At 37.0% G+C, this 23,751-nt stretch overlaps 3 protein-coding genes and 1 non-coding gene across 4 annotated transcripts; 1 reads left to right on the plus strand and 3 right to left on the minus strand.

Moving 5' to 3' along the window:
* Positions 1-2,376: 2,376 nt before the first annotated feature.
* On the minus strand, positions 2,377-7,000 carry mrpl15 (mitochondrial ribosomal protein L15). Its single transcript, XM_053500169.1, has 5 exons — positions 6,831-7,000; positions 4,929-5,086; positions 4,624-4,789; positions 4,073-4,196; positions 2,377-2,823 (listed from the first exon to the last, which is right to left on the minus strand). Exons 1-5 carry the CDS (start codon positions 6,933-6,935, stop codon positions 2,486-2,488), a joined length of 891 nt encoding a protein of 296 aa, XP_053356144.1. The 5' UTR covers positions 6,936-7,000; the 3' UTR covers positions 2,377-2,485.
* A 351-nt stretch (positions 7,001-7,351) lies between these two features.
* Positions 7,352-7,423, minus strand: trnaa-ugc (transfer RNA alanine (anticodon UGC)). Its single transcript has one exon. It is a non-coding gene; the product is annotated as a tRNA-Ala (tRNA).
* A 2,054-nt stretch (positions 7,424-9,477) lies between these two features.
* On the plus strand, positions 9,478-13,893 carry lypla1 (lysophospholipase 1). Its single transcript, XM_053498689.1, has 9 exons — positions 9,478-9,812; positions 11,550-11,581; positions 11,672-11,737; positions 11,848-11,895; positions 11,982-12,052; positions 12,146-12,219; positions 12,391-12,492; positions 12,599-12,772; positions 13,244-13,893. Exons 1-9 carry the CDS (start codon positions 9,744-9,746, stop codon positions 13,295-13,297), a joined length of 690 nt encoding a protein of 229 aa, XP_053354664.1. The 5' UTR covers positions 9,478-9,743; the 3' UTR covers positions 13,298-13,893.
* Positions 13,894-16,511: 2,618 nt separating this feature from the next.
* On the minus strand, positions 16,512-18,594 carry LOC128527180 (regulator of G-protein signaling 20). The gene is made up of 4 exons (XM_053499529.1): positions 18,410-18,594; positions 17,828-17,914; positions 16,881-17,115; positions 16,512-16,756 (listed from the first exon to the last, which is right to left on the minus strand). Exons 1-4 carry the CDS (start codon positions 18,592-18,594, stop codon positions 16,562-16,564), a joined length of 702 nt encoding a protein of 233 aa, XP_053355504.1. The 3' UTR covers positions 16,512-16,561.
* Between the last annotated feature and the right edge of the window lie 5,157 nt (positions 18,595-23,751).

Genomic DNA, 23,751 nt, shown 5'->3' on the forward strand with positions numbered 1-23,751 from the left:
AAAAGCGCTAAACAAATAAAATTGAATTGAATTAAATATCTTAATTACATATTTTTATGATTTAAAATAGTAAAATAAAAATCATATTGCTGAAATCAAGATATCTGTAAAAAAAAATTAAGTAAAGTAGGCAAAATCTCTCTCTATTTCTCTCTCTCTCTCTCCCTCGCTCTCTCTCTCACACACACACACGCAAACACACTAACATCAACACAAACATGTGCTTCCTTCGATAAAGCCAGCAGAGACTGAGGCCCTTGTGACAAGATCTTGGGTTATAAATAGACTGTAGTAACCTCTGTTAGCAACACTCCGAAAAATCCCAAAGGGTCAAGTGACCTCATACACTTTACTGAAATATATACTAAATTGATTTTAACAGGCTCTGTTCCAACATGTGCTGAAATATTTGCTGTTTTGCTGTAAGAAACACCCATGAAGTAAGAAAGTCAAGGCATCACATACTGTATGTGTATGTAAAAAAAAAAAGAAAATCAGATAAAAGTCATATACAATAAGTGACCGATGCCTATACATTTAGGCCGGTAAACATTTTTTTTTACAATATGGACAGAAGAACACAAAATATTACAGTGCTCATGGATTTAATATGCACCGCTACACCCTGTACTCTTGAACATTTTAGCGGTTTTTGCCTCATTGGCTACATTTCTCAGAGAAAAATGTCAGGAATGCATCAGGCAGGTGAGAGCTCTTCACCTCCGGACATAGTATAAAGAGATCACCGTGCTTTGGAAAGCATACAGGAAATATGTTGATGTATCACAAAGTGCAGATATTTTTCCTCCTATATTAGAGCTCGTCCTTCTCTACAGCGCTAGCTGATTGTTTTTTTTTTTCCCTTTCAGTAAGTCAATGGAGAATTAGCGCCTCGGCCCGGATACAGCTGTATGTGAGTAACACTACGTTCACAGCCACTTTGCCTGGTTGCGTCTACATACACACAAAACAGAGGCTGGAGAAATGCAGCTGGTTCCTGTTTTCAGACCCCGAAGCCTCCTATTTTCCCTCCGTTTCCCGCTCACCTGCTTCAGCTGATCCTAATTTCTTCGCTTCAGAACAGCCCATGGTGCAGAAATGAGGGTATCAAACCGTACTTTTTCCTTTGTTGGTACCAGCAGTGGGTAGAGTACAGCGCCATGAAATTCGAAGCGCACAATTGTCCAGAATGTCTTATGGCATCATGATTTCCCTTCACTGGAACTAAGAGGCCCAAACCTGTTTCAGCAGGACAATGATTTTGTGCACAAAGCAAACTTTATAAACACATGGTTTGCCAAATTTGGAGTGAAAGGACTCGAGTTTCCTGCACAGAGCCTTGACCCGAACCCCTCCGAACACCTTTGGGATGAACTGGAACAGTGAATGTACTCAAGGCCTTCTTGGACATCATTGGCTGACCTTGATAATATCTTCACAGCCACGTTCCAAAATACTTTCTAGAAGGGTGGAGATTGTTGCAGCAGCAAAGACCAACTTAATGATAATGCTCACAGTCTTCATAAAGGATATTCAGCAAGCACAGCTGGTTGAAATAATCAGGTGTTCATTCAAAATTCATAAACTGCAGAAGATGTACGTAGGTTTGAATGTACCACCTCAGCAACAACAAAAAGTGCACAGGACCCTTTTTAGTGCAAGTTATTTTCCAACTTCAGTATTATTTGAATCAATTTATTAATAAATTACAGCTGTGGTACTTTCTTAAGTGTTATTAGAACCATTTCCTTATACAACTACACAGCTGCTTGTAGTTTGGACAGACCAAGTTAAGATTTTCCATAATGCTGAATTATTTTTTTTATTCTTGTCTGTCAGTGCCAAGGAATTAATTACTAGGAATTAAAATTTGACCACATTAAACCTAAGCTTACCTCACGTACGTTTTTGGAAGAATTTATAAATAGCCTGGTGATAGGTTGATATCTGAATGCAATTTTCTTTTAAAAGTAAAGGAAGCAGAAGTTGATTGTACGTGATGGCTTAAGTTGATATCCTAATTACAGGAAGCTTCCTAGTGTACCCACAAATAGCCTTATTAATCAATAAAATCATTAGTATAAATAAATACCTCATCCATGAATTTCCTCCTCACTTTACCCTTTCCTCAATGCAAGCGAAAGTGTTTTATTTGGCAACAGTTAATGGTTATGCATTTCTACTGGTAAGAACAAATCAGAACAGACTAGTGACTTACACGTTTGGCTGTATTCTCTATATTGCATTTAATGGGAAATAAGCTATGTTAATAAATTCGACATCTTACAATAAAGATGGCAAAAGACTTTGAGAAAACTGGACTAATGAACAGCCATGCAACAGAAACAAGCTACAACACTCCAAAACAAGTAAAGCTCTAGCATGGTGACAGTTTATTACTAATTAACAAAACACAATGATACATATTTACACAAATATCATTTAGAAAACTGGATTTTTGAGTGCCGTTAAGCCACATTATATATTATGAACCGTAGAACTTCAAGACATCCTTGTCAGTAGGTTTAAGGATCTTCTTCTCTGTCAAATTTACTACCCAGCCTGGAGCCAAACCAAAAAAGATCTGTCGCGGGTTTTTCCTCTCTGCTAACATTTTACACATTGTTTCTGTTGACGCGTCTGGTAATGTGTAGCCGTATTTCTTTGCCAGAGCAAGCCGGGCGGCCTGGATCTGCTCTGGATCAGCAAGATAACCGCGGTTATTGGCATCTATGTAGTATGAAAGGAGATCTTCACCAGGGAGCATGCGCTTTGGAATGGGCTGGCCGGTCATGAAGAATGGCACTGGTTTGACAAGGATTTCTACAACAAAAGACAACACAAAAGAAACATTATTGCAGAGTTGTGCATTCTGGCTAAAAATAGCCTTACCTTTTTTTTTTTTAGCCTGGACAATTATTTCACAATTTTATCATAATCAATTTCATGGTTGATTTAATACTATTTTGTAGGGATGGAAAACAACCAGTCACCACCCAATTCAATATCTTTATGATACCTAGATTGCAATTTGAATAATTTCATAATTCTGTAAAGTATTGTGATTTTATAAATATCCCAATTTAATATTAGATTATTTTTTTCCAATTTTGTTTTAAAAAGCTTCAACCTGTAAAAAAAAGTTAAGTCATAACTCAGAATTTATATACCTTAGACTATTTAAACTGCTTCATAACTGAATTGAACAGGAGCATTTAAATGTAGCCCGTTCCTTATATTAGTTTTCTCACTTTAAAAAAACCAAAGGCAGCATTAAAACAATACAAAATAACTTCAAATACAATATCTTAACTTTTAACTTAAAAGTAAGGTAAACAAATTTGACGTTTTTACCGCGCAGCATGTACCTCTGGCATCCACCATAATATTACATAATACTTGTAAATGAATTTGGCAAATAATTTACTGACTCATATGGCTCAAAAGTCTTAATTCTGGGTTGAGCAGTTGCATGCTTTTTATGGTGCCACATACGTTATGCACATTGTAATGCAATTCAAATGCGTTTCTATTGCACTCAGAAGCTTGTGCACGGAATCGGTTATATCCAAGGCTGATCAGTCAAGGCTGATCAACCTGAAAAAACAGAGAATTGCACTGGCTGACCAGTGCATCTGCATTATTAATGTAAACCCTTTTGGAGTCTAGCGATACATGAAGCAATACAGCACACACACAAAAAAAAATCATGATTCATAACTGTATTGAGTTTTTTCCCCTTTTCTACTATTTATAAATACAGGTCTAGAAAAAACATAACCTGGAATGGAAAAAAAAACACTTGCACTCTTGCACTGTTTTTTTGACAAATTTAAATGAAGTTTAGATTGGACTAGCAAGGGCTTAGGGTGCCATGTCTGAGTGTTTTTTTGTTCCAGTTTTTCACCTCAACTGACAAAGTGCATCATGGTACTTGGTAATAATTGATAGATTAATTGTTCATGATCTAAAATGATCCAACTACTAAGCCACCAACTGACATTTATTAGAAATGTCAGTTGACTCCATGCTACGTGTACATTTACATGCATATGTTCGCTGTGTAACTCACCTAAGCTGCGAGGGTCGTAGTAGCTGGTCGAGATTACACCTCCGTTACTTTCCACTGCAGCAATGGCAGCTTCAGATGCACGCTGAACCTCAAGATTCACCTTTGCACAGAATATGTCTGCTCCCTTGAATAGACAGAACACCACTTTAGTTGGCTCACTAAATACAAGAACTTTATAAATGACTGACTGCTGCCCCCCTATGGACAATCTAATTAATTTCAACCTGACAAGGCATACTGAACAATGTGAGGAATTTATACAACTTCAGCTACACCACTGCAGCGTTTGTGCCAGAAACACAAACTGCCAGAACTGTCCCACATGTGCCCACATGTGCCCACATTGAACAAATCTGCTTGTCAGCATTTTTCTAGTCATTTCTTTACTATTTTTTAAACAGAAAATGGTCAAACTGTTTCAATGGAACACAGACAAACAAAAACTTGAGTCAGGTGGATGTAACATGTGACGATTCCTTTTTGACAAATGACTTGGACACATTAAATAAATTTTTTCATCCATCACATCATCATAATCATAATGCACAAACCTCTTCAACAAGATGGACCCCATAGTCTCGTTTGAGCGGCTGGATCGTGACTCCTCTCCCATTGACGAGCTGTGTGAGGTCTATGGGCCGTGACGTATCCACGCGGCCAAGGTCTATTAAATACTGCAGCCTCCGCAGCGTGAGTGGCGGGTACTGCGGTCGACGGCTGAAGACAAATACACCATTGGTTATGCATAAATTAATCAGGAGGTTGCGGAAAAGGATCATGACAAAAGTATACCATAAGCATTCTTGATCATGACATTTAAAGTTCAGTAAATTAGCAGCGTAGTTTTTTCCCCCACCTGTGTCCCTCATTATAGCCATATTTAGGAATGAGTAAGTAGAATGGGGTCTGGCCTCCCTCAAAGCCTAGACGAGGACGGTTCCCACGCTGACGTTCCCCTTTGTGACCTCTTCCACTTTTATTCCCACCATGCATCCCTCTGCCCCGACGCTTCTCCTGTGGAAAGGCATTATTTTAGCTGCTTAAGCCACACTTCTGCATTATAAAACCCACACAATTTCACTCCAATATCCTTTTTTTCCATTGAATGTCTACGCATTAAATACTGTAGCTCAGTATTACCCACTGATACAGCAGGTGCAAGCCAACATTAAAAACAGAGAAGAAGAGATTGAGAAAGTCAATATTTTCGCTATGTTTAATCGCATATTTATATTCTGGAAAAAGGTCAAGAGCAACATACTTGTGTGCATTCCTACTTTAGCAAGCTTATCATTCTCCATTTTCCAGGATACTTGGGCATAGTTTCTAAGCAAGTAATGCTTGTGTTCTCATTTATCAAAATTGACCATACTATGGGGTCAAGTATTCTCTGAAATGATCCAAAAGCCCTAATGTAAAAACGCCTAAAATAAAACAATCTGAAATTTAGATTTTTGGGAGAATCTTTTCTTTTCATTATAGTAAATCTGTATTAATAAAGAAATTCCAGCATTTGTTATAGAACATGCTTTCAATTTCCACAGCCAGCTGAGTGCTTATACATTTATATATGAAGGACAATTAATTGTTGTAAGAAAAATTAATCCTGTGCATCACTTCTAGGTTTCAGATGCAACTACATTTACATTACATTTACATTTAGGCATTTGGCAGACGCTCTTATCCAGAGCGACTTACAAAAAGTGCTTTAATGTTTACAACATTGGATACATACTTACACTGGGTTAACTAGGTTAATAACCAAGTACCATTAGTCCAACACATCACGTTACATTCAACTACAAGAAACGTTCAATTCATGTGATGAAATTTTTTGTGAAGGAAACTGTAAAATTGATTGACATTTAAAGAGGACTCCATGCACGGTAATGAGTCTATGAAGTCTGCACGTCTATGAATGATGATCCTGGCCGGGGTGGTTTGTAGCCAACTGCAGCTGTTCGAGTAAACATTCAGCAAATGGTACTCCTGATTCTTGTACACTGACAGATAACTTGTCACTCAATTGCAGAAGGGCTGCATCTGTCTCTGGGAACGGTACACACAATCATTCACCAACACCACTTGCACACTACAAGAAATTGGCTGGAAATCGCCACATTCCTCTGTACAGTCCTGACCTCAATCTTAGCCTTTTCCACATGATTGGGTCATAAAAAGGTGTTCTTGGGAGGCCAGCGTTTTAAACGTGAGGCAGGCAGTACAACTGAGAAATATCTTTACCTTGATGGGGATTGTATAGAAAAATACATGTAGTTTTTACTCTCATAACTGAGCGATCAAAAGTACTGGTCCGACTTGAACACATATTGTATATTCCAGAGCCCTGGCAGTTCAGCTTAATTACCTGACTACATTTGGTTTGTTACTAATACTAAAAAGTTCACTTTTATGCTAGGTTTTACAGTGTTAGAGAACACCATGCCAACAACTAGTGGAAAATGGCACAATAGGATTAGCTAAAGTAATACATGTTATGCATTAACAATTTTAAAACCATGGCACAGATCTCACCCTAAATCTAGATAACCATAGGTTACATATTGCTGAACAGAATAGTAGAATAACATTAACTTTCTTTTTTGCTAACTCCAGTGACTCAGTGTAACTTTAACTAATATTTGCATCTTTTTTTTAAACCAACAAAACAAACTAAACTATCACAGTTTGCTCCAGGTAACAAGCTAACCTGCTGGCTAAATAGAGCACTGCTGTTTCACATAGAAACATGACTTACATTTCTCCTTGCACCAGGATTTGGCCGAAGGTTAGCTAAAGTTATCCGGGGTAGATTTTTCAAAATGTCTATACTTTTACTACCGGTGGTCTTGGACACAGACATTTGTCTTGCTGCACATTTGCTAGTCAACCTAGTCAAGGGCAAGTGTCATGGCGGACAGGCACGTGGTTCAGCGCACCGGAAAAACATCGAACGTGATACGGAAGTGCAGGAGAATGTCAAATCTCTGCGCAAATTAGGGTATCTAGATATTGCGTTTAAAATCCATGTTAAAAACATATATACACAACAATATAAAGAGACACTTTTTAACAACTTCTGGAGCTAATAATGTTTTAAAATATTTAGAATATATAATGAAGACATTATGTCTGTTAATTAAGAAAAAAAATCATACATACATGATTCACGTACATATTAAGATACCGTTTCAAACAATCATTTGAAAATGTTTTTTTTTTTTTTATAACGACGATTAAATTATAATGGAGAATTTATTTAAAAACATGTATCCCTGATGGAGATGCCGGGGATTGAACCCGGGGCCTCATACATGCAAAGCATGCGCTCTACCACTGAGCTACATCCCCAACGAGGAAAGCGGTAAATCACGGTTAGTTAAAGCTACTAACAGGATTTGTTTTTTTTTTTATTTGGGAAACACATTTTCCTACTTTTCCTACATTCTACTGCATTCTGCGCATTAGTTGTATAGAAATGGTGTTTGCTTTAACAGTTAATTATTAAAGCGAAGTACAATTTTTATACTTTATTAACAACTATTATTATTATTATTATTTTTCGTTATAGATCATAACAGCATGCAAGACATAAAACACAATATGTGCTCTGTGAAAAAATTACTCAGGGTGGTGTGGTGATATAAACTCTTATATATATACAGTATATAGGGATCGTGGAGGCCAATGGTGACCATTGTTTTTAGACTCTGGATGTGCAAGGCGACAGGACTAATCACTAATGTATGTATGACATCCAGTACATACACACACTGACACATAATGTATGCAGTACATTGATATGTAAAAGGGGTGTAACAAACTAAAAATACAATATTTAAATTTAACAAACAGCTAAATGAATAAATGTAATAAAAAATTTTTTTAGAGTGAATGAGTTAGGAATTGTATCTGACCAAACAAACAGGATAAAAAAGTTTGTATTTCTCATGCAGAAATGGCATGGGCATACATGGGAATTCTGCACAGAACCTGGCAACCCTGTTTATGGACGATCAAACACTTCTCAGTATCAGACTTTCCTGTTCATTTATTCTGCACAGTGCTCCTCAGATGTAGGATCTCAGGGTGCATGGACTATATGACACAGTGTAGCAGATATCACGGATGGGGTGTCAGCTGAAATACACTATTTAAAAACACTAATCAGCTTACAACCTATGTCTTTGGATTATAGCAAAAACTGTCATACCTGGAAAAAAAACCCACAAAGCGCAGGGAGAACATGCACACTTATGACACACAGACCACTAGCATTGTAAGTGCAACAAATACTTATAATAGATTCTCAAACTCTTCTGATTTTTCAGAATTGTAGCAAAACCAAAAATCTGCAGGAAGTAATTGCAGCCAAGATGCTGAGACCAAATGTGTGTCAGTCCAACTATGATATCTATCTATCTATCTATCTATCTATCTATCTATCTATCTATCTATCTATCTATCTATCTATCTATCTATCTATCTATCACTAAAATTCAGTTTGTTTGTTTGTTTGGACAGACGGTAGGCGATGTTTGTACAGGAAGGCAGTAACCATCGTCATTATCAACCTTTGTGTCATAGTGTAAACGTGTCACAGACCGGTGGAACGTGTGGTCAATGTAATTGGGGCTGGTGTAGCTGGCGTCCTTAACCGTATACATATCCGCACCCTGTTCAGCATTTTAAATTATTTTCTTATCCAGGAACCCCTTCATAAGTCAAAAACAACTAGATTCATTAATCTAAAAATATCTGTTGAAGTCATTTGGCATGTGCAGAATTTCACATTTCATGTCAATTTATTCTGTCTTTCCAGGTTTCTTCCCATTCTCCTAAATAAATTGTAATTAGGTGGATTGACTACAATAAATTGCCACCAAGTGCACAGTACAATCATCAACCCAATTATCCAATCATATTCCCATCTGGGATGAATTGTCCCACTGTGCATCCAGAGTCACCCACCTTACCCAGTGTGTGTCCAGGTAACCTGGGGAGAGTGTGAATCCCACCCCTAACTATTCCCATTCTTTCTTGTCTATCAACATATTCCAATTTATACATTTCCAGTCATAATTTTAATGCTTGACCATTTGTCACTTTATAAAATGTCAGCAAATACAGTGGATGTTTTATTCTTGTTGCAATCCATTTAAACTTTAAAACGGGGCAATTGCAGCAGATGTCACTGTCAACCTGACCAACAATTTATTGGCACTTGATGAACCAATAGCAGCCGCGGACTATTCATAACATTAACATTCGACCAATCAGGAAACGTGATGCGAAACAGCATGCGAAAAGGCAGGACTTCCTGTGTCACTTTAAAGTATGGGTATGTGTGGTTGAGTTACCGCAGAGAGCTGATCCTGGATCAGGTTTTTCCATTTACTACTCGAATTTAAAACATGACCATGTTAGACTAGAACTGAACGGAGAACGGTTTTCGGGTGCAGGCAGCTGTTTGAGGATCTGCATGGATCTAAGCTAGTCTGCTGTACACTCTGAAAACTTTGAGGCTTCTTGGTTTATATTGGCGTTCTGCCTTACCTAATTTAGTTTAATTTGTAAATAAGAAACCAAAGTTTTATTTTACACGCGATACGGTTTGAGCAGCAGGTTGCACGCTTATTCGCCTATTGAATGTCACCCTTCTTCCCGGTGTATGTGCGGTAATAACATGTCCGCGCCGCTTCCCGCCATTGTACCGGCCGCGCGCAAAGCTACAGCGGCGGTAAGACACACACACACACGCACGCACGCAGAGAGGTAGAGAGGTTTGCACACCTTTGTAGTAGCATTTTAGCATGACAGAATGACCCTATTTGATAGATACACTATGTTTGAATGGACACCTGACCATCACATCTCCATGTGCTTCTTAGGGACAGAAATCACCAGTCACCTCCTGATACGATATTATCACGATACCTCGGTCCCGATTCAATAAAAATTGCGAATATATAAGTATGACGATTTTATAAATATCCCGATTCTGTACTACATTTTTTTTTCTTATTTCGTTACAATTTTAAACCTTTAAAAAAGTTTAATGATTACTTAAATGTAGCCCGTTGCTTATAACATTAACTTAAAAACCAAGTGCAGCATTCAAACAAAACTTCTAATACACTATTTAGAAACACTAATTAGCTTAAAAGCCAGCAAAAACTGGAGTACCTGGAAGAAACCCGCAAAGCCCAAGGAGAACATGCACACTTAGCACACACAGATGAGAGGGGAGGTTCAAACACCCGGTGGTATCGTGTGATTCAAAAACCCAACAACCAATGATACCTGAGGTATCATGACTTTTAGTTACATTAATTATTTTACTTAATTTTAAGTTAAAATAGTTTAACTAATTTTAAGTTAAAATAGAGCTACATTTTTACTGAGCAGCACATATCTCTTTTACGTCATCCGTCATAATTATTATTTAAATAGAATTTGGAAAAACGGCAGAGAGGCTTTTTTATAATGTAATACTGTAAAAATGAGTTTCTGTTGTGCCACTTGGAAGCTTCCATGCTCGGCACAGAATTACTTATATCTGAGGCTGATTGGCCGATCAGTTATGGATGGTCAAATTAAAAACCAGCTAATTCTGGTCACGCGCACAAGAATTCGTACACCAGTCATGATTCTTTTCAAAGGTAAAGTGCAGGTTAATTTCCTTTTATTTTTACTTTATATTTTGTATTAATAATTTTTATATGAATATTTTTGGGTTGTGGAATGAATCATCAGAGTTTTCATTATTTCTTATGGGGGAAATTTGCTCTGATATACAAGTGAATTGATATACAAGCACGCTTCCGGGACGAATTATGCTCGCTATCCAAGGTTTTTAATGTCTTAGTATGTAGAAGCAATACAGCATCCCTTTACTGGAAGTACATCACAGTGCCCCATGAAGACATGGTTTGCCAAGGTTGAAGTCATAGAACAAGTGTCCTACAGTGACACTTATACAGGGCTCTGTGCAAGGGTCCTCCACAGAGCCCTGACCTTAACCACACTCTACACCTTCGGGATAAACTGGAAGACCAACTGCACGTCAGCCTTTCTCACCCAACATCAGTGCCTGATTTCATTATAAGCAAACTACTTCTACAAGCAACACACACACACACACACGAAAATAATATTTTGTGAGCAATTGTCCTATCTGTCATTAGAGGTAAAAGAGGTTGGCTATGTATCTTTGTTTATCCTGAATGGTATAGTCAGTATTTTCACAGCTATAAACACTCATACAGTATATGATAGATATGTATAATAAAATGGCCACTGGCTGCATATTAGATACTGTAGATGTGGTTTTGTTGTATTAATAAAAAAAGATTGTTTAGATTCTGATTAAATTATTTGTTTGGCTAAAACTGGCATTAAATGTGTAACAGTCTGATTATTATAAATGTGCTTTGTGATAATTAGCGGTGACTTGGATGTTTGTTTAAATTTCCAGGTAATCTTCCTTCATGGCTTGGGAGATACAGGGTAAGGTGTGCACACCACTGACGTAAGCATGAGTCAACAAAATTTAATTGCCACGTTAACATAATTATTACTTGCTATTGTTTCCATTAGGCATGGCTGGGCTGAAGCTATGGCTGGGATCAAGACCACTTATGTAAAGTACATTTGCCCCCATGCGTACGTACTATGCACCATATTATCAAATACACGCAAGTTTATATAATTTATATCCATGGTTAAGTTATTTCATTTCCTTTTCTTTTTCTTCCGGTCATGGATTATGGCAGACCAGTCACGCCAGTTACTCTTAACATGAACATGGCGATGCCTTCCTGGTAAGTATCAGTTATGCTTTAGAATTTTACCTTAACCTACAAACCAGTCGTGTTTTAACTTATTTGATTTGTGTCCTCATTCATAGGTTTGATATAATTGGGTTGGGTCCAGATGCAGAGGAGGATGAGACTGGGATTAAAAAAGCTTCAGAAAGCAGTGCGTACATCTTTGGTGTTCAGCGAAAGGTGTAAATGTACTTCTAAATGTGTTGAATGTTTTATGTCCTCTAATTTCTCTTTCCTGTTGCAGTCAAAGCTTTGATTGATCAGGAGGTAAAGAATGGAATTCCATCTCATCGCATTGTATTAGGTGGCTTTTCTCAGGTCAGAAATGATGCAGTGAAATTTAATTGCTTAAAAAAATTCTTGTAAATTCTGTGGGTGTTGTAAATTAATCTAAGTAATAAATGAGTTTATAATTCAGGTATCATTACCACATGGAGCAGTGATGGTGAATTATTGATTTAATCTTTTTGTGTGGATTTGTGTGTTTAGGGTGGTGCACTATCTCTTTATACAGCTCTAAAAACTCATCAGAAACTTGCAGGTGTTGTTGCTCTGAGCTGCTGGCTTCCTCTCAGGAACTCTTTCTCAAAGGTTTACAATATATTGACAAAACCATCTAGATGTTTTTCCATATTTACATTTATATGCAGTTTGATTATAAGTCTCTATCTCTCTGTCTTTCTCTCTGTATCTACAGTCAGTGATTGGCACTAATAAGGATATATCAGTGCTACAGTGTCACGGTGAGGCAGACCCACTGGTTCCATTGATATTTGGGCGTCTTACAGTGGAGAAACTCAAGACCATGCTAAAGCCTAACAGCATCACTTTCAAAACATATCCCGGGATGGCCCACAGTGCCTGCCCAGAGGTAGGTCCCTAAATTAATGGAACAGTGTCAGATTTCGCTTGACTTATGTTTAGTTAATATACCTGTCAGAATACTGGGTCACCCATATGTCTGGATCCACAAAAGAAATCTGTTTAAAGGTATAAATTAATGATCAAACTGACAGCCTCTGACTTTGTGGCACTTTTGTATACATATATATTTATATTATATAACATTATGCAATGTATTAAATCTGTTGTCACATGCAGAGACGATTTCCTCCTTTAATGCAGTCCTGGGGCAAATTACATTAAGACCTCACATGACTTCAGAAAAAAATATCAAGTGGTGTTAGGTTGGTTTCTATTCCATATTGGATTTGAAAATGAAAAAAATAAAATTAGAAGAATTCCTATGAATCCAGACCTTTGGGCCACCCTGTATAATAACTCCAAAGATTGAGGTTTGTTGGATAAATAATCAAACCTTTTTAATCTTTCTGTTCAACAGGAAATGATGGATATAAAACAGTTCATTGAGAAGCAGTTGCCTCCAATCGACTAATCAATAAAGCCTTAATGATCCTTTACACTGATCAGTGAGCACAAGCTCTCTTCAGCTGCTGTCTCTTCACCCGAACTGACTGAACTCACAACAAAAAAGCTAAATTCAAATCCTGGGCTAAACCAAATACCTAGCTTCGTACTAAGCCTACCCGAAACCAGACTAAAGTCATTCTCAGCTCATGTTTTGATGTACCCATAATTTACAAATTCTGTTGTTGTTCTTGATTAAATATGTTATCTTATTAATTAGCCAGTTAACTGCCTCTTTCGGATTTGCTATTTGTTTGCTAAGGGAAGGAAAAGATGAGTAACCTAACATCAGGGGTGTAATTATTTGCCTCATTGTAAGCTCAGAATTACAAACACAGCTAGAAAAAAAAAATCTTAAATTAAAAAAATAGTTACTTTTGACCTAGTGTTGATATGTCATAGGACAGATCAACTGTCAGAAAACTAATATATAATTAGTTGTTGAACTCTTGGACTCTAACTTGAAATAGTTTAATGAAATAAGCCATGTGAATATAAGAGAGTTTGGTTGACAACAAAAGGATACCTGATAATAAAATGATACACAATAAAAGATATAAATGATGTTTTTTTGTACCAGTTTTGACTTTGTATGTGAGATACACACCAATCAGCCATGACACTTGCACCACCCCCAGGTGGATTGAATAACATTGATTATTGGTTATATACCAGTACAATCGGGACAGGATCACGAGGCTCAACTATACCTGGGGGGAGCAAAGGCTAGCCCTTCTGGTCCGATCCCACAGAAAGGTGAATGTAGAACTAATTGCTGAAAAGAAATTAATGCTGGTTATCGTGAAAAGGTGTCAAAACAAGCCTGTAGCATATGGGGCTTAACATGCAAAGAGTTCAATGTAGTTGATCCGGCTTCCAATTCCCCAGATCTCAATTCGAAAAAATTTCTTCCAGAAAATTATTTTACATTTCACAAAAGTTGTGAACCACATGCAAACACTCTAAACATGTGTGGGTAAGTTTCAAAATAACTTAATTTTTCATTATGCTTGGAGCAGTGATGAACATCACAAATGTTGAGAATACACTCTTTACCTACTCCAAGTTTGAGGTTGTAGCTAAAATTTAGCCTTTAATTTAGTGAAAGACAGACTTTCGAAAAGGACACTGCCATATTGACAAATATTTGTGCTTTATTATTAAGTTATATGTCTATACAGTTTATTCCGGTATACACAAGTGAATATATCAAATGCATCTTCTGAACTTCAAAAACATGCATTTCGTAATAAATAGACGAGTGGAAACTGAGCTATATTGGTCCAAGTTATATTGTAGATGCTCTAATGTGTGTATGCATTGTTTTTGTATGTGTGAAAGATATTCATATATTTTATATGTACTCATACCGTTTCCTGTTCTTCTATTTTTGAAAGCACCTCAATTTGTATCGAACTTTATACTATGAACTGTTATATAACCTAATATACTGTAGATCTTTTGTAGTATGTATAGCAAGGCACAAGTATTCATCTGCCGTTTCAGTGCTCTTTGCACAGCTAAGGCAGATAAATATTCAAATATATCTTCATTTCAATGGTAGAAACCTAAGACCAAAGCAGAATACTAGCATTTTTCCTTTTTTTTTTTTTTTTTTACCACTAACTAATAATTTAGCAGAGTCAAAGTGTTATAAAATCCATAAGAATGAAACAGTAGGCGTACATCAGGGCAGTGTATAAGGTGACATGTAATGAATGTAGCCTGTTCCAGAGGTATATATGAAATCTGATTAAGACATAAAATAATGTTGTGTGCTGCTGGATGATTTACATTACTGTTCCAAATATTAGTACAGCAAGGCCAATCCTTAGTTTTTGCTCTACACTAAACACATATGGGTTTGAAATCAAACAATGAATGAGGCGATAGATCAGAATTTCAGCATTCATTTGCTGCATGTTATATCTAAATGCAGTAAACAACCAAGAACATGACACTTTTGGTGGAAAACCATCCAATTTTTACATGAACAAAATTCTAGGTACAGATCAGATAAAGTAAATAACACTTTATACGTGGTTTCATATCCATTGCTTGCAATAGCTGAATCAAGCTGCATCCACTGATATTGTTCCTTTAGATTTTACTATGTTTTAGGTGGGTTTCTCCCTTCAGTCTCCTCTTGAGGAACTGAAATGCATGGTAATTTGGGTTAAACTCTGTTGATTGACTTGGCTAAAACCCCCTTTTTTCCCCTTGAGGAAGTGCTTTGTTGTGCTGGAAGTGTGTTACAGGTCATTATCTTGTTCCTTATAATTAGATCAAATGCATTTCTCTGTAAACCGGTAGACAGAAATGTTTTCTAGACTTCTGAAAACTATCAGGAGTTACAGTATTAATAAATATCAGTGTACCTGATCCAGAAGTAGCCATGCAAGCCTCCAATGTGATTGACTAGTGAGCTGTTTTGAAGCAGATTTTGGAGTAGATTTTTCTTTCTCCACATTTTGGCATTTCCATCACTTTGATTGAGGCTAACCTTAGTTCCAGATCATGTGTGGCTCATCTATAGATTTATTTGCATATTGCAATCTGGCCTTTCTTCTGATTCTTCCTCCTAATGAGTAGTTTGCATCTTATCGTATGCTTTTTATATTTCTGCTCTTGAACTTCCATTTTCTCAGAATGGTGAATTGTGATACCTTTACTCCAGCCATGTGATTGTTGAAGGTTATGTCGCAGGTCTTTTGGGTGTTTTCCTCACAAATCTCATAATGTGTCTGTCAACAACTACTGTTGTTTTCACTGGCCAACCTGTTCGATGTCTGATTAATGGTACATCAGTGGTTTCATTCTATTTCAGGATATTCCCAATGCTTGTACATTGGTTCTGACTACTTTTCTTTAATATACAGCATTCTGAACTTGGTTGTGAATGTTGGTTTATGCTTTTTAACAGCAAATGCAGTCTCCAAATCTGGGGTCCAACTTTATAACTGACATTCAGAGCTATGTTTCAATATTTTTGATCACTTAAAAAAGATGCCCAGTATCAAACATAAGTTGCACTGTTCTAAACTTTTGTCTTCAATGTCTTCAGTGTGTAGCAAAAACTAAATTGGCCTTGTTATTCTAATACTTTTGGAAGCAAATGTATTTGTGTCTTAGATCATATCATTGTAAGTGAATTGTTCAGAGAAGTGTGTGTATGTGTGTGTGTGTGTGTGTGTGTGTAATATGTATATATGTGAGTCTATGTGCCTGTGTGTTAGGACTCCTCAGCTGTTTTAGCTGCTTCCAAACTTGCAATGAGGTCTGCATAAATGCTGGAGCCCATGTAACGAGGATACGAGTCTCGCTGCATGAGCGTGTATATTTGCTGCTGTGCCTCATCAAAAGTTTGTGAGGACGGATCCATCATGTTCTTGCTAATCACCTCCCGTGCACGTGAATCCAGACTCACCTAGGCAACACAGGCAACAAAACAAAGGAACACCAATGCTGTTTATAATCCTATAGTTACAACAATAAAGAATTCATTTGGGTCTGTGTAGATGTTGTCTTTGTGGTATTGAGTGTAAATATACCTCTCTAGGTGACAGCACAGAGACATAGTCCTCATATATTTGTTTAACAGTCTCTTCCACCACAGTTCGGTTGGTCTGTTTCTTTAAGTCCTCACAAGCCAGCCAGAACAGCAGGTTCTCCTCGCTGAACTCGCTCTTAAGGAACTGACGGAAATTGGACCGGCCATTCGGGCTCTTAATCAAGTGCTCGAATGATTTCGCCCACGATTGGGCCTCCTCTAGTGTTGGACCAGCTCTGTACAGCCAAAGACAGAATTTATCATCCATTACACTGAGTTCCATTTGGGATTTTGACATTGCAATGATAATTCACTCACTACATAAATACTATAGTGATCTTAAGCATTGTCTGCCTCTATCCACCGCTTACTGTAGTAAATTTGTTTGTCAGAGTCAAGAATTTCATCTTTTTTCCGTATACTAAGAAAGTACACAAATCTAAATCTATAATTATTCTTTTCTGAGATTTTCAGCAGGATGAATTTTGCACATTGCAATGCATCTAACAAAAGCTGTTGCAGAAATAAAGGACATATTTGGTAAGGTGTTAGTTCATATGTGCAAGTAAACATTAAAGTTAACATTAGAGTGAGAGGTGATGGGAAGAAATAAGGTTGATTTAAATTCAATTTATTTCAGTTTTATTTATATAGTGCTTTCATTGTCGCAAAGCAGCTTCACAGAATTCCAAAATTATGAAAACGAGTTGAAAATTGTAAGGAAATTTGTATACATTATAATTATCAGTTTGTCCCTGATGATCAAGCTGAGGGTAACAGTGGCAAGGAAAAACTCCCCGAGATGACAACAGAAAGAAACCTTGAGACGAACCAGACTTAAGAGGGAACACAACTTTATTTGCCTGATATCATTTGGGTAATATCAGATATCAACTCTATTTGTATGTTGCATTACATTAGAATGTAAAATGAATAAATCATACTTACGGTTCCTCGACTGCAAATTCCTTTTGTATTTCATTTTCGTGCATATTCTCCTGAATCTTTTCTTCCTTAGAAGGTCTTACTGTAAGACTAAATACATGCATATAATAATATAACAGGCTTGTAATGTACAGTACATTGTACAAGTCGTTAGAATAAGCAGTATCAGTCTGTGTATACAGGTCTGTGCATGTGCGACTCCATCGGGACCATGCTGTAAACATACAGTCCTTCCAATAATATTAATAAAGTCTCCCAGCACACCTGCACCTAATTCTGATGCACTCCCTAACACTTACACACACAAATAAAAACATAGTTTACAATAGGGTATACAGTAAATATAAAACAATGTACTGTACATAGATAAAAAAAAATTTCCACAGGCCATCTGTTATTATGACTTAAAACCAAACTGTGCCAAAAGCTCCAGCATCAAAACAGCAATATTAAATATGCTAGCTTGGTCCTATGCAATTAAAAAAAAAAGCGCTTATATGGCTTCATGAACCAATTTGAGTGCAACCGCTTTCAAACGTTTTTTACAGGTACTATAGAGTTGCACAGAATGATTCAAGTTCTTACCAGGAGCAGCTACAGCAACAGCACCAGCAGAAGCAGCAAGCGTTTGGAGGGGCGTTCAGCCAGCCAATAGTGTACCTGTTCACGTTGTCCTGCATATCTTTGTTGGAAGAAGTGATAGGCATCTGGACGGCATTTCCAGTGTCCTGTTCGGGACATTTCCCCATCTCCACCCGCTCAGACCCCATAAGCTATAACATAATAACATCATACATAGTTTCAAACAAATATATAGATTTTCTTTAAAAAAAAAAAAAGAAAGATGAATAATAGGCAAGCATGAGGCAACACAAGACATTATCTTACTTATATAAGTTCACTGTGTAAGTGTACTTCTGTGGTAGGCTGTAGTCTAACTGTGTAGGCGAATGTACTGCAATTAAAACACTAATGTGATGCAGAAACTCTGCAAGCTGTAACACTCTTAATTCATTTAAGCAGCCTTCCACTGGGATGTGTCCGGAAAAAAGGCCTGCATGCCAGAATACACAGCAGGCATTTAGTAAATAACAAAAATCCATTGAGATCAATTACAGCACAGCACCTGGGCACCAGCACAACATATGCATGCATACACACAGCTCGTACAACAATTTCCATAAATCATGCCAGTTATTTTTCAAGATACAGTATAAAAGACATTACATTATAGTTTTGTGATTAGATTAGCAGAATATTGGAACTATTATTATATATTTTTTAAAACTATTATTATATTATTGGTGGCATAGTGCCTTAGTGGCTGGCACTGTCGCCTTGCACATCCAGAGTTTGGGTTTGATTCCCGCCCGGGTTCTGTGTGCATGGACTTTGAATATTCTCCCCCTATGCTTAGTGGGTTTCTTCCAAGTACTCCGGTTTCCTCCCACAGTCTAATGATATGCAGATTAAGCTAAGTTGCGTTCCCAAATTGCCTGTAGTGTGTGAATGCATATGTTAATGTTGATCGGAGGTTCCACCACGGTCATAAAATGGGAACAAATACAATAATCATCACCATTGGCTTTCCATAGTTGGACTACAGAGGTTTCTAGATGACTGTATTATTATTATTATTATTATTATTATTATTAGATATTATTCTTTGGTTTAATAGCATACAGTAAACCCAACTTATTAAACAGACCACAGTTTATGGGGTTATTTGTAAAACTACATATGCCAAATGATTTGATTTGCTTTCTTTCAGTCAATTTTATTCCTTTAAATAGATTAAAAGACTAATGGCTAATGTCAAGCAAACATTATTATTATTATTATTATTATTATTATTATTATTATTTTTATTTTCATTATTATAATACAGGCTGTGATTAGTGTCGTATCTCTCCAGCGCATCCTCACACAGCCTGAGGAATCTGTCAAAGCACAAGCGCCATATACAAGCCGTATAAAAGCCAGACATACAGTTACAGTGCAATCACTTTACACTCTGAAATTCTAGAAATAATAAATTCTAAAACACACAGAATCCGAGCACACCTTACCGCATTACCACTGGTGGATACCACTGTGGATAATTTCACGGCGCGCTGTTCACACGCCCATCATCATCATCATCACCATCATCATCTCTGCACTGTGCTCCAGGATGCGCTCACGCCCCAGTGCGCATGCGCGCGCAGCTCTCTCTCCCTGACGCGGTCACTTCTGACGCGCGCGGCAACGGAAAGAGCGCGTGACGAACAAAACTGCGTCCAAAAGCGCACACTCAGCTAGACCATAAGACATAAGACAAGGAGAACAGCACACTCTTTCAGTTTTCCCCTTTTAACAAGATGCCCAAGGCTATTTTGGAATTCTATGAAGTATTTTCCCTAAAGAAAAAAATATATATTCGTATAGGAATGAATAGTGCAATCATTTTTTATATTGTTCGAGAGAGACAGTAATCGTTCCTGTACATTTTATCACTTGATGCATGAATTAATAAATATACAAGGTCTAACATAATTACGTTCATGTGATAAAGAAAAATCTTCACTAAAGAGGCTGGGCAGATCAACACCAGAGGGCAATAGCGCTACACTATATGAACAAAAGTATTTGGTTAAACCTGCAATGATATTGTATCCAAATACAGTACATATACTCCTATATATGGAGTTGGTCTCCCTTTTTGCAGCTATGACAGCTTCTACTCTTCTTGGAAGGCTGTCCACAAGATTTTGGAATTTTTCTGTGGGAACTCATGCCCATTCATTTAGTAGAGCATTTTTGAGGTCAGGCACTGATGTTGGACAAGAAGGCCTGGCTCGCAATTTCCATTCCATTTCATCCCAAAGGTGCTCGATGGGGTAGAGGTCAAGGCTCTGTGTGGGCCAGTTGCTTTCTTCCACACTGAACTCATCAAATGACTTTATAGACATGTCTTTATAGTCCTTGCTTTGTTCATTGGGGCGCAGTCATGTTGGAATAGAAAAGGCCCTTCCTCAAACTGTTCCCACAAAGTTGGAAGCATAGCATGGTCCAAGATGACTTGATATGCTGAAGCATTAAGATTGCCCTTCACTGGGGATAAGGGACCTGATTAAAACACATGAACTCAATAATTACCCAGTTTGGCCAACTGATTTTGTCTTTATAATCACGGAAAACATCATGAATCTAAATGAAATAAAATGGCCCACGTTATACAATTTGTGTTGGTCCTGGTTGTACCATGAAAATGCTCTGACCTGTCTAAGCATGTATTCCACAACACCAGCAAAGGTGTACTGTGGTACATTAGCAGTAGATAAAATCCTGCAAGTTGTAAGTTTGTGTCTCCATGGATTGCACTTGTTTGTCCAGCACATCCCACAGATTCTTGATCAAGTTGAGACCTGGAGAATTTGCACTGCAAGTTAACTGCTTAAACTTTTTGTCATGATCCCCAAATCAATCAGAGTGCATTATTGTGCTAGAAGAATAATGGATAAGATGATGGATAAGGGTGTCTGTCAAATGCTGTAAATAAAAGAAGAAATACATTGGCCATGAATGGGGTGTACTTGGTCTGTGTATTTGTTTTTGGTAGGTGATATGGAAAAAAGCAACATCCTGGAAGGTATTTCAGCCAAACATTGTTCTAGAAGGTGTTTCAGCCAAACATTGACCAGAGCATCATACAGCTTTGCTAATTTGCCTTCTTCCAATAGTGCATAATCTTTCTTTCTATGCTTTGTGGTTAATTCTTTGTGGTTAATTTCTGATGTTCATGTGCCTATTGTAGCCGCTTTTAGCAGTAGACTGGGTCAAGATGGGCACTCTGACCGACCAGTCTGCAGCTATGCAGCCCTATATGCAGCATGTGTGTTTTAACACCTTTTTATCATAGCCAGCATTACCTTTTTCAGCTATTTTTTGCTAAAGTAGTTTTGCAGACCTACTAGACGTTTGAAACAGGCTAGACTTAGCTCCCCACTTGCATTAATGAGCATTGGGCCCTGATGATGTCGCTCTTTTGATAGTTGTCCTTTCTTGGACCACTAACCACTGCATACCATGCAGAAACATTTAACAAGACCTGCTGCTTTGGTGATGCTCTGACCTAGTTGTTAAGTCATCCCATTTTGGCCCTTGTCTTAGATCCTGTCTATTTTTTCCTGATTCCAACACATCACCTTCAAAAACTGACTTGCTGCCTAATTTTATTGAACTGTATAATATGACATTTGAAAAAGAACATAATAAAGTGTGTTTTTCAAAGCAAACAATTTTCCCAAAAATATATTGAGTTTAAAATTCTAAAATAATAGATGGATTTTTTTCAATAAGAATAGAAAACACATTTGTTAAAAAAATGTTTCTAAAATGATAGATGCATTTTCTTTTAATAGGAATACAAAACATATTTGTGAAAAAAATGTGTCTTCTTTAAAATATACCTTTAAATTGTTTTAGTATTTTATTTCCAGCTTTTGTTTCACAGAACGTCTTAACAAATTCTGAATCAGCCAGTTTCTGTAACAGGGTTGGTGAAAGGTTTTTTAAAGTTCCAGGCAATAATACTTTCAGTTCATCCACATTAGAGCCTCAGCAATCCATTCATTTTAATCCATTACATTTGGGAAGTGGTGGTAGTGGTGAATAGGGCAATATACATTTTTGAGACTAAATTTCTGTTTGGCAAAGGCTTTTCATGCTTTGGATCATCATCTTGCTAAAGAAAATATTAATATCTCTGGTATAAATCTCTTTGCTGACTTTGGGAAGCTTGCATACACAATGCCTCTGTACACTTCTAAGTTCTTGATGCTATCAATAAATGATGAATGGTTTCCAGTGCTTAACTTTCCCCCTGTAACTGTGGTTGGTGATCTTATTTTAAATAGTTTATGCTCTGGTTGCATCTGATAATTCTTACTGTTTTCTGTAGCAACACTTGCTACTGTTTTCCACCTGTATTTCTTTTTTTTACTCACAATTGTCCTACCCAATCTGTTGCTCGTCTTTCTTGATCTGCCTGCACAATGTGTGTTTCTATTCCCAAGTCCTTCTTCATCTTTGATCTTTAACAATTAAAAAAAAAAGTATTGCTTTGCAAATTTGATTTTAATGTGAATTAAGAAGCAGACTTACCATGTGACTTGCTTTAGGGCCATTAGGGAACACCAGATGGCACACAACTTGAAAATTGAGGAGGTGCTAATGACTTGCAGCCAGATGACACAGAAGCGTAATGTGCATTTGTGTCCAAATAATTCAGGAGGGAACAATAGAGATTTTGTACCTCTTAGGGAGCACAGCTTGTATTTTCTTTAAAAAGCAAAGCAGATAACTCTCTTGGTTTGTGTTAAGGGTAGTTTTGACAACAACTTTGGAATTGTGCATGAAAGAGTAAAGCAATCAGAGCTTCTAATGATAGCTCGATACATTTTAGCCCTCTTAACTACATTCAACAGCAATATCGAGCCAATTTTCATCTCTGCAATGTAGGTAAATAAAAGAATTTTAAATGTAAAATATTTTTTTGCCCACAATGACCAGAGAATAAATAATATATGAACAGTTTGACAGCAGCATGAGAAAACTGGAAAAAAAAATTCAGTTTTAAAAAAGCATAAAGGGGTTTGGGTTATACAAGTTTGAATTTTGTTTGATTTTGCAGAATGCTATAACATCTCCCACAGTTGTGGTTATTTAAGTATGCAAATTAGTATTAAAATATGTTGGTTGAGTTTTAATAAAAACATAGCAAATCATGCTTTGACTGTGATTTCGTAGTGATTCAAACAGCATTTATTGGCACCAAATAAGATCAAGGAAAATGATGCACACACAACTTTTTTTAATTATGAAGGTTATTAAAGATTATGAGAAACATAATAAATAATACAAAAATTTCCTACTTACAGCATTGT

The sequence above is a fragment of the Clarias gariepinus genome, chromosome 1 (genome assembly GCF_024256425.1).
Source record: "Clarias gariepinus isolate MV-2021 ecotype Netherlands chromosome 1, CGAR_prim_01v2, whole genome shotgun sequence".
In the NCBI taxonomy this organism is placed as follows: domain Eukaryota; kingdom Metazoa; phylum Chordata; class Actinopteri; order Siluriformes; family Clariidae; genus Clarias; species Clarias gariepinus.

Bases quoted from the DNA above. Each gene is read 5' to 3' on its own strand.
- mrpl15 (XM_053500169.1), bottom strand. From the start codon at position 6,935: ATGTCTGTGTCCAAGACCACCGGTAGTAAAAGTATAGACATTTTGAAA. The intron at 4,790-4,928 runs GTGGGGGAAAAA...ATTTGTCTTCAG, and splicing joins GGCTATAATGAGGGACACAG to CCGTCGACCGCAGTACCCGC. The intron at 2,824-4,072 runs GTGAGTTACACA...CTTTTGTTGTAG, and splicing joins CTACGACCCTCGCAGCTTAG to AAATCCTTGTCAAACCAGTG.
- lypla1 (XM_053498689.1), top strand. From the start codon at position 9,744: ATGTGCGGTAATAACATGTCCGCGCCGCTTCCCGCCATTGTACCGGCC. The intron at 11,582-11,671 runs GTAAGGTGTGCA...TGTTTCCATTAG, and splicing joins CATGGCTTGGGAGATACAGG to GCATGGCTGGGCTGAAGCTA. The intron at 12,773-13,243 runs GTAGGTCCCTAA...TCTGTTCAACAG, and splicing joins CCCACAGTGCCTGCCCAGAG to GAAATGATGGATATAAAACA.
- LOC128527180 (XM_053499529.1), bottom strand. From the start codon at position 18,594: ATGGGGTCTGAGCGGGTGGAGATGGGGAAATGTCCCGAACAGGACACT. The intron at 17,116-17,827 runs GTAAGTATGATT...TTGGCTGTACAG, and splicing joins GAATTTGCAGTCGAGGAACC to AGCTGGTCCAACACTAGAGG. The intron at 16,757-16,880 runs GTATATTTACAC...TGTGTTGCCTAG, and splicing joins CTGTGCTGTCACCTAGAGAG to GTGAGTCTGGATTCACGTGC.